At 41.6% G+C, this 13,605-nt stretch overlaps 1 protein-coding gene across 1 annotated transcript in view; it reads left to right on the top strand.

The window, feature by feature from the left end:
* The window catches only part of LOC117175810, a 50,813-nt gene extending 37,745 nt beyond the window's left edge, over positions 1-13,068 (top strand). The window contains exon 2 of the mRNA XM_033365561.1: positions 10,870-13,068. Within this exon, the coding sequence (XP_033221452.1) occupies positions 10,885-12,993 (2,109 nt within the window). The 5' untranslated portion in view covers positions 10,870-10,884 and the 3' untranslated portion in view covers positions 12,994-13,068. The remainder of the gene's footprint in view (positions 1-10,869) is intronic.
* Positions 13,069-13,605: the final 537 nt, after the last annotated feature.

Genomic DNA, 13,605 nt, shown 5'->3' on the forward strand with positions numbered 1-13,605 from the left:
CTGAAGAACTAAAACAAAAAAAAATTAAATGTTAAAAAGTTCCGATCATGAAATTGTGTAAATATAATTATATTATGCCTATTCATGCACCGGACCACGAGCATGTATGCTGCCTATCTCGATATTGCCTCGCCTACTCCGTTATCTTTCCTCCGTCGTTTACCTGATTCCTCCCGTTCTTACTTAACCACCCTCACCGCTAACACCCCTAGCTATGGGAAAACTTAAAAACTCAATAAAAGAGAAGGAATCAGTGGATTTCCACCATTCAAAAAATTCCCAGTGTAATGAAGGTCCGCCTTATCCAACTAAAGGTCAAGCGAAATAAATACCTTCTAATTTAAGTTGAAAGGCAAGACCTACAGTATAATTTCTAATAATTTTGGTTTCAAATCATAAATTTTTAAGCTTTTATATCTGTGAATGAATGAACAATTATTGTCGATGGAATTTCAGAATTCTGCAGACTAATTTCCTGTCCCACACTTGCCCTAAGACCATAATACAAAAATGTAAGCAATTGCAGAAAAGTGACATAAGGCTAGTCGATCATATTCCTTTGTTTCGTATGACGCCACTGACTTCCTCCAGTCAAAAATTCCTGTCTTAAAAATATATCCCACTCACTTCTCCGACAAGACATCAATAAAGGAAATTAACGGCAAATAATCTAGGCAGTTCAAGAAGTTTCTTTCTCCAGATAAGAGATCGGTGATAGATCGAGAGTTTTACTTGCCCGTCCGGTCGTATACTCGCCGTCACTTAAAGCACCGTCGTTATCGGGGAATCTAGGAGTCAAATTTACAGTTAAAAATCCTTAAAGAAAGTAGGACGCGTAAACCCGACTCTTTCTAAGATTTTCCTATTTAACGCCTGCAAGCATACCGCTAAAAGACGTTAAACTAGGAAAACTCGGGTCCGACAAGTGTTTAGGTCAATCAGTAGATCTTTTCGATCCTTTAGGCAAAATTCGATGTGGGGCAATCCCATATGACCTTTCTAGATTTTTATCTTTTGAAAAAGATTCGAAATTCTTTTATTATTCGGGAGCGACGAGACCCAGAGTAAAAGATTCTCCCTCATATCTCAAAACGAAGGAGAATCTGAACCCAAAGTTGGAATCCGACTTTATAGGGAAAAGGGAAATAGGGATTTTCTCGAGACTAGGAGAGTACGAGATAAACTCAGGTTCAAAACCGACTATTGCCTCTTCTCTGTAAACTTAGATTCAATGTGAAACAAGGTTAAAGTGGGAGCTAGGTGCTTGTGAACAGTGTACCTAGGACTAAAGTTGTCTTAAACAACGGAATCTTGAGTGTGCGTTTAATAATCTAAAGCCCTATAATGGGGAATTGGCATAGGACTTCACTACTCAGTTCCTTATTTTAGGTAGAACATAAGTATAAAATTATTCGAACCAACAAAGGACAATGGGTGAGTCTGTATCGTACCAAATGATTATGTCTATTATTGATAAGTGTGCCTTTAACGTTTACTATATTAAAGGTGTATAATGATTATGTCACCCGTAAAATAAACTCAACCTCTACAGTTCTGCTTGAAATAGGTGTCCCGATGTTATTTCTCACACCCTCTCCCAAGTTAGTTTCCACATAACCTACAAAAGGAATTAGCATCCCGGATAGGGATAATCAACAACGATCCCCACGAAAATAAAACAATCCAGTCTCTCTGGGGTGACAGTTTGGAATTTTCTCCGAGATCCGACTACCTACCATTTGATTCTTGTGTAGTACATTATGGAAGGACATTATCTTTTCACTTTATCTTCTCAAGTTATTTCTTAATGCAATCACGTCATAAACGTTGGATTGTAACGAACTGTTCGCGGCAGCAGTGGGATTAGTGTTTATGCGCTAATACTATCGGCTTCGCTACTAGTTACTCTTTGTTACTAGCGAACTAAAATTATCTCGAAAATTTGAATTAGGTAACAATAGAATAAATATTTAGACCGTCTGGCCAAAATAATTGTTCTACTAATTATACATTTAGGCCGTTTGGCCGAAATGAATATTTGGAAGGGATAAAATTGGATTGGCCGCCTGGCCGAATAGACAATTTGTTCAAATAAGAATACCTTACTCAAATTAACGATTCTCGAATATTCTTATTATTTGACTAATTAATTGTTTAGGCCGAATGGCCGAAATGATTGTCTTGTGGAGTAATTATTTAGGCCATCTGACCAAAATAAGTGCTTAATTTAACAACTGAATATTTAGGCCGTCTGGCCGAAATAAAAGTTTGCCATAAATAGTCAAGTAATTCGATTTCTTTCCGAAATAAATAACTGAAGAAAACTCCCGGCCGTCTGGCTGACTCGAGGATTCCCAAGGTAAATCATATTGACTAGGCCGTTTGGCCGAGGAGATTTGATAGAAATAACAAAAAAAGGGAGGGGGGCATTCAAATGGGAATGTTAGGTTTAAGAAATTTCAGAAGATAAAATGAACATCACTCAAATTCGCAAACCCAGACATAGGGCGGGGAGAAAAGTCCGAGAATCTCAAGATCTCAGAGTAATATACCAAGTCTGAGCAAATTCCACAAAAGCTAAAAAATAGAGGCAGGTCCTTCAATTGAAATTTCTAATACTAGCCCTCAGCCATCTACTAGCCGAGCTACTCCAACGGAATGAGTCCCCATTTCTTCTATAGAAATCACCGATCCAGATTTCGTATGCCCGCCTATAACTCATGACAAAAAATTTAAAGACTTTTTGGAAGCTTCCCTTAAAACAGCCCAAGCCTTCATTGAGTTGGCAAATTACGCTAGGCGTGATTCTTCCCAATAACCAAAAGATTATTTTGCTATCACTTCTAAGAAATTAGCGTATAATAACATTACATAATACGGTTAATGAAGGTAAAATTCTAAAATACATTTATCCCTCCTATATCCAATAAAAGAAAATCAAAATCACATTAGTATATATTTTGAGTCTGCTCAAAATATATACTTAAGGGGCTCTTCCACGCTGAACAGAACTACCGCTTTAGCTAGGGAAGGTTCAAGCTGCGTCTCGAGCATTTGATATTCTTTTTCCGAAGATTGGCGAAGTAATGGTTTTTATATTTTTTTTTTAGAAATGACAATTTTATTACTTATTGCGGCTCTTCCGCTCTGACCAGAACTGCCGCTTTAGCGAGGGGAGGATCACGCTGCATCTGAGCATTCGATCTTTCTTCAAAGAAGAAAGGCGGAGTAAATGTATTTGAGAAATATAATCCAAATACTCCCTCCGTTTCTCCCGCGCGGTCTAAAGCAGCCACGCTACGAGAAACTTCACTCCTCTGACTTAAAATGACCCCTCCTCAGATTGAAAATATACAAAAATCCGGGGTGGTAAAAAGAGAAAAACGAGCTAAAACATCTCGTGTAAATAAAATCGTTGCTTGCTCCATAATATACAACAACCAGCTAAGCCAGTCTCTGAACTAGCACCCATAGCTAATATAGAGGTCATAACTATTGACTCCCCGTTAGGTGAAGCAATCCAACAAAGGAGATTGGCTATTAGGGAAGAAGCTCTAACCAGTATACGGCAAGCAGAGCTTATAGAAATAGACTCCTCTATTGATTCTGAGGCCGAAACGATAATGTCAACTCCGATTCAGATGTAGAGATTCTCTAAGTAGTCCGTAGGCAGTCCAGCTCTCCAGGACTTTTATTTCCCGAATCTTATCCTTGCTATAATCCTCATCCTGATAAAAGTGAGATAATAGACACGTACCTCTGAATCGGGAGAATTTATAAAGAAATCTCAGTCCGACTATAAATTTCTATCCCAAGAAATTCCAGTACCCCAGGGCAAATTGAGTCTTTATTCCCTCTAACAAAATTACGCGAGATTAACAGTTCTAATATGAATTAATAATGATTAAATTAGTATAGTATCGGAATAATTAAAAGTTGATCCCCAAATCAACCAAAGTATCGTCCACGGCCTGATGACGGGAATCCCAAACATCACAAATCCTATTGCCATGCTGGATGCAAGCCTAGTCATGAATTCCCTATTGGAGAATATGAACGTGCAGACAAGTACCTATCATATACCGGAGTTCAACGGGAAGAAACCTCCACTAGGAGAATTTATCCAAGATGTTTGTAATGGAGCCGTATTCGTTAAATAATCTACAGAGCCCATGTTTATCAGGGCTGTGCTCTCCAAACTGAAGGGTATGGCTCGGGATAGTGTGAGGGAAAAGCAATTCAAAACAATCAACGAATTGCTTTCCCACTTTAAAAAAACGGTTTGCCCCCTCAAAAAAATACCAGTCGTATTTCGAGGCAATAGTAAATCTACGAATGACACAACAAGAATCTGTCTGTGACTACTACGACAGACTCCAAGGGTTGCTCAGTGGGGCAAAACACGACCTTGAAAGCAAATATAACACAAACACGGTAATGTGAAAGAGAGTGACATAATGCTCAAGCCAGTCATGGATTGTGCTCTAGACGCGTTAATTTGAGGACTGCCTGACGAAATGTCCAACTTCGTGGATTTAAGAAACCCAGAAGACCTCTTCCAAGCCTTAGAATACGCAGTGCATGTGGAAGAAAGGTTGCAACACACTGAACGAGCAAAGATGCAGTTTTCATCTTATCACGTCTCTAGAAGAGGAGAAGAAAAAGATGCAAATGGACCTCCCAGCCCATACTCCAAACAAATGACTGGCGAAACAAAAGTAATTAAAAAAAAAACAGGAAGAGTACTAAGTCAATAACCTTGTCACCTATCTGTGCTTATACTCCACAGCCTGGATACGTTCCAGGAAATTATGCTCAAATGATGAAGCAGTGCTATGGGCATGTAGCCCCATTTATGGCTCCCCAGGCTCCCTACATGAAAATGACGCATGCAATACCCGCAAATGGAATGCTGTTCCCATATGCCCAATACCTCATGTATCCTATGGGACAAAATCATCTAATCTGAAAGAGTCCATCTAAGCCATCTTCAAGATCCAGCTCTCCAGGACCTTTAAAGGATTTAAACTTAAACCCGACTCCTGGCCAGGACGCGACCAAGAGATCTGTATCACAGGAGCGTCCACAGTCTGCGACTTCATACAAACCAATCTCAATACGGTCTTACGAACGGGGCGATCATCAAAGGACTCCCCCGTCGTAAAAATTTCATGCGACTAGTTCCAAGAAAAATACGCGAATTTCCTCGTGGACCCCGGATCCGATGTGAGACTAATAAAAATAGGAACTCTAAAATCGGAAGTAGAATTTAATTCTGAGCAAGCAGTCCTCCTGGCGGGAATAACAAATCATCCCGCAAAAAGAATAGGCACCCTGAATTTACCTATTCTGGATACCCCTGTGGAATTTCACATTGTAAGAAATAATTTCCCTGTGTCTAGTGCTGGAATTACAGGACGCCCCTATCTCCGACAGGAACAAGCCCAACTCTCCTGACGCCACAACACCCTGGCGACTATTTCAAAACCTATTACACCTATATATTTTTTGGACAAGGAATCCAGAGAAGCGAAGAGGGCCCTCAAAGAAGAAGTAACACCGTTCTCAAGGACATTGAAAATTCAGGCTAGGACCCGACAAGAAGTCTCAGTTGATATATCCAATCTAGACGTGATAGAGAAATATCTCCCTCGAGTAAATACTTCTTCAACGATATTCCTCGGCGAAGCTGTAGTAACTTGCAAAGAAGGAGTTTGCCATGCTTTCGCCATAAACACAACCGTAGAAGACTCAGAATTCGAGGTCTCTCCTCAGGAAATGTACCCTTATGACGCCTATGAATTCCCAGGACAAGGCAAGTCCGAGAGCGATTCTCAGGACATAACTCCAGAAGGACCTTAGGAAACAACTAACTTTAAAACCAATCGTGCTTAAAGGGTGAAAAATGCCCTACATATATCTCATTTGTCCGACAAGGAAATAGAGTATGTGTATAGATGGGTGGAAGAGTTCCCGGATACATTTCAGCTAACTGGCGAGAGACTGTCTTGTACTAATTTACGACAACACCGCATTCCAACAATAGATGAGAAGGTTGTCGCAAAAAAAACCCTACAGACGTCCTCAGGCAACATTAGAGGAAGTGCTCTCCCAAATTGAAAAGCAATACAAGAGCGGCATAGTTACGGAGTTTAAATCGCCATATAACTCACCAATTTTAATAATGTCCAAAAAGAAGGATGCCTCAGGAATTCGGAAATAGAGAATAGTGGTAGACTATAAACTCCTAAAAGAAAAGGTGATAGGAGACGCGTATCCCCTACCAAAAATTATCGATATCCTGGATCAACTGGGGAAAGCTCAATACTTCTCAGTATTCGACTTAGCCAGTGGATACCACCACATGGAAACCCATCCGGACGAGAACCAAAACCGCCTTTTCTAAGGCAAGGGGACATTATGAGTACCTAAGGATGCCCATGGGTATAAAAACGCCCCCAATATCTTCCAACGAATGATGGATAGCGTGCTAACAGGGATGCACGGAAGTGAAGCTTTATTTATGCGGATGACATCGTTCCACACTCAAAATCACTCGACGAACATGAATGTAGAGTCAAAAGACTATACGAGAGGCTTCGGAAAGCCAATCTTAAACTCCAGCTCGACAAGTGCGTATTCTTACGCACTGAGGTAGCCTATTTGGGACACATTGTTGGCCGAGATGGGGTGTGACCTAACCCAGACAAGATCGTGGCTATCAAGAATTTCTCAGTCCGTAAAACCGTAAGGAACGTGCGCCAGTTCTTGTGCCTATCAGGGTACAATCGACGTTTCATCAAGGATTATGCGAAAAAGGCAAAACCGCTAACTGAACTTTTAAAAAAGAATGTACCCTTGATTTGGGGACCCGAGCAAAGAGAGAGTTTTAGACAACTCCGACGATACCTGTGTAGTAGCCCTATACTACAATACCCAGATTTTTACAAACCTTTGAAGCTAACTACAGATGCTTTGGATCACGCGGTCGGACCCGTACTTACTCAGGAAAAAGAGAAAATGGATATGCCAATAGCCTATTTTTCCAAAATATTGGACGAGTGCAAGCTGAAATACGACAAAGTAGAAAAGGAGTGCCTGGCCGTCCTATATACAGTAGGAAACTTTTGACCATATTTGTACGGCAGGGAGTTTATTCTGGCATGTGACCATGAGCCAGTGCATTGGACCACATATGTGGATAACGCATGATCAAGAATGATAAAGTGGAGGTTAAAACTGAAAGATTACCGATTTACTTTCGAGTATAAAAAGGGGGAAGCTGAATGGAGTAGTGAAAGCCCTATCAGGGAATCCTACTCAAGAAGGGGAAATCCAAAATCACAGGGACTCCGAAGGCTTCACCGACTCACAAGAACTCAGGGATCAGCTGGGGCGACCATCACCCCAACGGAATTATAACAATCACGAAGAAAAGGAATACAACCGTGTAATGGTGATTTATGATCAAGCGGATACGGGGCGAGTTTTACCCGAAATATCCCTAAATACCCCTTCACCTAAAAATGCAACAAAGCTCGTGGCCGAATTAGAACGCAAAACTCGTTCTAGAGCCCCCAGCAATATAGGTAGCACCGCTAGTAAACCGCAAAAGGTATCACAACCTCCCAAATCTATACTAAAACGCCCAATCTCCGTGGAACAGGACTCATTAAGCAAAGGGAAGACCCGAAAGCTGGCAGTACCTCGAAACGCTACCTTTACACCAGCGAAGGCTAAGCCAAGTCAGCTTTCGTCAAAGGTCGAAGTAGCTACGGCTCAACGACGAAGATGAATGGCGACATCGGCTCCCAATGATCTTGAGGAAAACTACCAACCTCCAGCCGGAATAAAAATGCCGGAATCCAACCAAAGCGGAATGGCTAAGAGACTCACGAGGGGGAAACAATGAATAGAATACAAGGTACCTTCAAGCAGTAGCGAATCCACACTTGAGGCATCCACTTCGGATGATGAGAATTCCGAACCACCTGTGTTCCGAAAATCACACAGTGTTCTCCCAGGACAGGAGCCTAAGACTCTGTCCAAGAAAATTCAGACCCCACCTAAGAGTGCTCCCCCTAGCGCACCTCCGCCTAGCCATTGGCTAAGTCCAATTTAAGACCCCTACTTAGATGTATATATAGATGGAGCATGTACATATAATGTCCGACAAATGGTCGACAAACCAACAATGCGGCAGAAGTTGAGGCCGCAATAGAAGCCCTACATCAAGCTTATAAAGCAGGAATTCAGAAATTGCGAAGAAACACCAATTCAAAAATCGTAATCAGATGTGCGACGGAATGGATTCCACGGTGGAAAACCAACGACTGGAAAACGTATGACAATAAACCAGTCAAAAACCGGGAAGAATTCGAAAACCTAGACGCCGCCCCGAAACATCTGGATGTAACCTGGAATCACGTGCCCTCCCATCAAGGAATAGAAGGGAATGAGGCAGCTGATCGACTAGCTCGAGAGGAAATAGACAAGGAACCCATTCTATCTATCCCTGTTCCAAGAAAAACGGAAGTCGATCCTGAATTAATAACCTGTAATATATACCCTACGATAAAAAACCTGCTCGCTCAAACGACCGATAGTGAAGAGAGTGAAATAGAAGAAAAAATCAAGGGCAGGACTCAACACAGGAACATTCCAACGCATCTAGCCTAAAAAAAGAGCTGCAGAAATCCTTTTTTCAGTTCGAATAAACCTTAAGCGAACGTGGAGTAAATTTGTCCGGAATTGGACCAGACTCTCTAAAAGGGGATCATGAAGGAATGGACAAGACTGTCGAATTAGCTTGCACCCATGTCTCAGAAGGTGAAGATGATCCAGAGCTACTGCAAAGATTAGAGGCTCTTGACCCATGTGATGAGTATGATGACCAACTATTCGCGGATCGGATACAAAACTTCCTACAGAATTATGAGAAAACGTGCGCATCGAACAAGGTCAAGGATCGTGTCTATCCTCTTAACTACCTACACTTGAACGTGTGCAAAAAGAATCGGAAGAACAAACCACAAATCAAAAGCCACCCGAACAAAAATCCGGGGTGGCCCAAAAAGGTAATGTCCGCTCGATCGATTCCATTTGTGAAACCCAGGAATGGAGAAAAATCGACTGACGACTTGACTCTCCAAAACAAAAACCCAAAGATGCAGCCGCGACGGTTGCAACAGGAGAAAAAATCAAGGAATCGTCCCGCGACCAAACAACAACGTACAATCCTTGGATAAAAATAAACGCACCATATATTGATCCGCCAACATTAACAATATCTCACAAAAACATAGAAGATACGGCAGACAAATCCATCACTGTTGGGCCTCTCAGGCCTACCATAACTCATAAATGGACCGAACCCCTAACTTATGAACACGACAACTACGCTCATTTTATTTTGGAGGATTGTGAGCCTGCAAATCCAATAGCAAAACTTCTGATCGCTACTAATCATCTAGATTTTCAAGACATCTGGAATAGCAGACCAAAAATAGGGCAAGTTTTGGTTACACCCCTTGTTCAAAATAAAACTTATTTAATTGTGGTTCAACAGAGACACAATGATGAGGTTGACTGGAACAAAGTGACCAAAGGATTGCAAAACTTATTTACCGCCTTAAAACGGAATAATCAATCAACTTGTAGGATGGCTAATTTAGGAGAGCTATTAGGGTCATTCCCTCAGAATAACATAATTGAGGTCCCATCGGAGGAGCTGCGATCCAAAATCATCGCAGAATATCATGGGAGTCTGATAGCTGGCCATAAAGGAATCGCCAAGACGTATACGTGGATTAGGGAAAGATATACCTGGCCAGGACTGCGCAACAATGTAACCGGACACATCCGTGATTGTAAGAGCTGCCTTGAAAATAAGCTCGTGCGTGCGCGCATTCGGGAGCCAATTATTATAACAGACACTCCCGCTGAACCATTTTATAAAGTCTCCATGGACACCGTCTATAAATTGCCTACAACGCCAAGTGGGAACCGTCAACTACAATTGCTCACGCCGTAGCTACAAACTTATTTTCACAATATGGTGCCCTTAATACATCTTGACAGACCGGGGAGGAAGCTTCGTGTGCAACTTGATGAGAAAGCTCGAAAAAATATTTAAGGTAAAGCCTCTGATAACCTCTGGGTATCGCCCTCAAACAAATGGATCCCTGGAGAGGAGTGACATCGTCTTAACGGACTATGTCAAGCACTATGCAAACGACTATGATGACTGGGATCGATTACTCCCCTTCGCTATGTTTGCTTATAATAGCTCAGTGCATGAGGCCACAAATTTCAGACCTTATGAGTTGGCGTTTGGAAGAATGGCCAGAATTCCAACTTCACTCCCACAGGAAGAGGAGGAGGAAACCTACGGACTGTACTTACGAGACTTGCTAGTTAGGTTAAAGGAAATACTAAAGTTAGCCGCTAAAAATTTAACGAAGGCTAAATTAAGATCTGAAGAAACAAATGACCGAAAATCTCGACCTCTAAACGCGAAACTAAGTGATCAGGTTCATGTAGTCAGGGACGTAAGGGAAGGGAAATTTGCTAGTCGTGCCGATGGCCCTTTTACCATTGTAGGATTCACTGCTAACAACAATGTAACCCTGGAAGCTGACAATGGAAAGCGATTCACTAAGCATGCTAATAAGCTCCTCGTAACTCATTGCTGAGGTTAGGAGGGCATCTACGTCATGATTGGAGAAACGCTGAAGTTAGAAATGCACCATGAAGGGTCGAAAACAGTGAATAAATCTACACGACCATACGATCGATTTTTGAATTCTGATGGTGTACATTCAACTTCCAAAAATACCCTAAAAGTAGCTAACCACCTTTTCTTTCCAGATAAAAATACTGGAGATGGAACTCCTAGGGATATTGGTTTTAACGCTTCTTATTCCTGTCTCACACCCGAACAATGAAGATTCTGGATATCGTGTTACTCCATTCCAGAATAGCATCGGGGTGTATTTTGAATATTTAACACCAATGAAAAGAATTACAGGCACCTGCAGAATAGTTACTTTTCTGCAGTTGGATAAGGTACACGAAGCATTAATCGGGTATCAAATTCGGTACAAGAACCTACCCAAATTTTGTCAACCTTTGATGGGCTATGGATGCGACAGCGCTATTAAGGAATATCACGTGAATGCCAAGTTCGATACCGCTGAGAACTACCAAAAGCAAATCAAAGAAGAAATGTGTGACTTAAGCCATAATTTCAAGAAAGAATACCCCCCGAGGTTAACCTCTGGAATGAGAGTGAGGCGTACTGCACCGATGTTGGGATTCATCGGAGGAATTTTTGGACCCGTTGCGGGACTCTTGAATTATGATGATGGACAACGTATCGAAGCAGAGATCGACAACATGAGCCAGGCTGCCTCCAACCTCACGCATCTGATGGGAAAACAGACGCATATTCTCAGGGCACAAATGGATAAGATCCACTCCAGAAGCAAACAGCTGGAGAAAGAACAGGAGATAATGCGAGGAGAACTCACCCAGATGCTATACAAGACCAAACAAGCTGATCAAGCCATGTATACCTTGAATGTGGCGGAAATGTTACAGAACATGCTTCACTCCCTAGAGGTGGGATTGAATGAATACATAAGATCTGCCACTGAATTACTGGATGTGATCCACTATGTAAGAGATAGGAAACTAAATCCGGCCCATTTGACCTCCGACCAATTAAAGCCAATTTACAGAGATGTGCAGGATCATGCAAGAGATTGGGAATTCCCTCTCCCTGGACCAAAGGTTAGCACTAAAGATCTAGCAACCATCGCCAAGGTTATGGTAATCTGTAAAAACGGAACAATAAGGATCCTGCTGGACATCCCATTGATCGAGAGGACCGAATTCTCTGTATACCGGATACATCCGTTACCAGTGGATCAGTCAATACCCCTGAACAAAGCAAGTAGGGCCTGTGTGCATTCGGAGCATACCCATATTGCCATGGAGAACTTACAAAGGACGTATATCCTATTTTACCTAAACAAGAAGGAGTCATGTAACGTGTTTTTTGACAAATACATTTTCTATATCAACTCGCCAATCTATGAATCGGCTAGACGATCATCCTGCGAAAGTCAACTACTGATTCAACCAACGATAGATGGTCTAAAGTTTTGTGACGCCAGGATAACTCACAAAACAGTCTCAACGTGGATTCACTTGGAGACCTTAGGAGCCTGGCTGTACTCCCTCGTGGCTGAAATCATCGCACTAGTGAAGTGTCCTGCACAAAAGGATACCTCTATACAACTAACCGGGACAAGGCTTATGCCACTAGCTCCAGGATGTGTAATGAGAATGCGCGATATCACCCTACCCGCATCCCCGTTAACAAGAGGAACGTCAGAGATGATTTATGAACCGACACTATCTCTGGACTTGCTACAACTGTCATCAGTAATATCGCAACATCAAAACCACAGCTTTGAAGGATTCCAAATCGCTAAAGCTCCATCTTATAAGGATGAAGACTTCGAGGAGAATGAGCAGACTCTGGACCAATTGGAGATTCAGTTGTACGAGGCCAGTATGCAAAGACATGCTAGGAGGCACATTGTGAGCTCTACTTCACGGGGCCTATGCTGGCATGGGACAGCTATCAGTTGGACTGATGATTGTCTGTTACCACTCAAATTACTGGCAATTATAACAACTATAATAAGCTGTCTACGAACCAACACACCTTCCAGCTTCCATCCTAGGACAGAGGAATCTACGAATAGAATTTCAATACCCTTGACGAACATGAAGACGTCGGCTCGCAACCAACAACCACATCAGCATGTACTAAAAAGAACTACAAGTATGCATGCTTCATCTCAAACACCGTCTGTAACACCGAGAACATCCACAAACGTCATCAACAACGAAAATGGGAAAGATGCGGGAATAATCAATAAACCATGTGAGGTTGTAAAAATTCCTATCCAAAGATTGTAATTTTTATAACTAGAATATCTGAAAGTCTAAAATTTGAAGAACTGTAAACCAACAGCTAAAAATGTACTCTCCGAATAGTAAAAACGCAAGAGCAATAGATGCTCTAAATGAATAATTACACCTTATCAATGCATAGAATTAAATGAACATTTCTTGATTCCCCGCTGCATGTAGCCAACGAGGACGTTAGCTGTAAAAATCCGGTGTGGTTTATTACATCCCTCCCCCTGCATGGATCAAATTTTTATTATACAATCCTATGTGAAAAGAATAATGAAGAAAGTATTCTCAGTCAAATGAAAAGAATGATGACACATGCAGGTGAGGCTCAGTAATCAGCACTGGCTAAACAATTCGCTGAATTTTAACTTTATCTGTGCTCTACAAAATACTCTAGGATACATGCAGGTGGAATAAGGAAATGTATTTTAGATCATAAATAATAATCATTTAGACAGTGCTTAATCTAAATATATATATATGATGTTTTTGTCAGCTGGTGCCGAAAAGTCGATAACGAACATGGTTCGCTTCTCGAAGTCAAGAAGAACCATGTCAGGCCTCGAGTAAGCAACAGAAACAATTGTCGAGAATATAAAGTTCCAGTATATG

This window comes from Belonocnema kinseyi, chromosome 7 (genome assembly GCF_010883055.1).
Source record: "Belonocnema kinseyi isolate 2016_QV_RU_SX_M_011 chromosome 7, B_treatae_v1, whole genome shotgun sequence".
NCBI lineage: Eukaryota > Metazoa > Arthropoda > Insecta > Hymenoptera > Cynipidae > Belonocnema > Belonocnema kinseyi.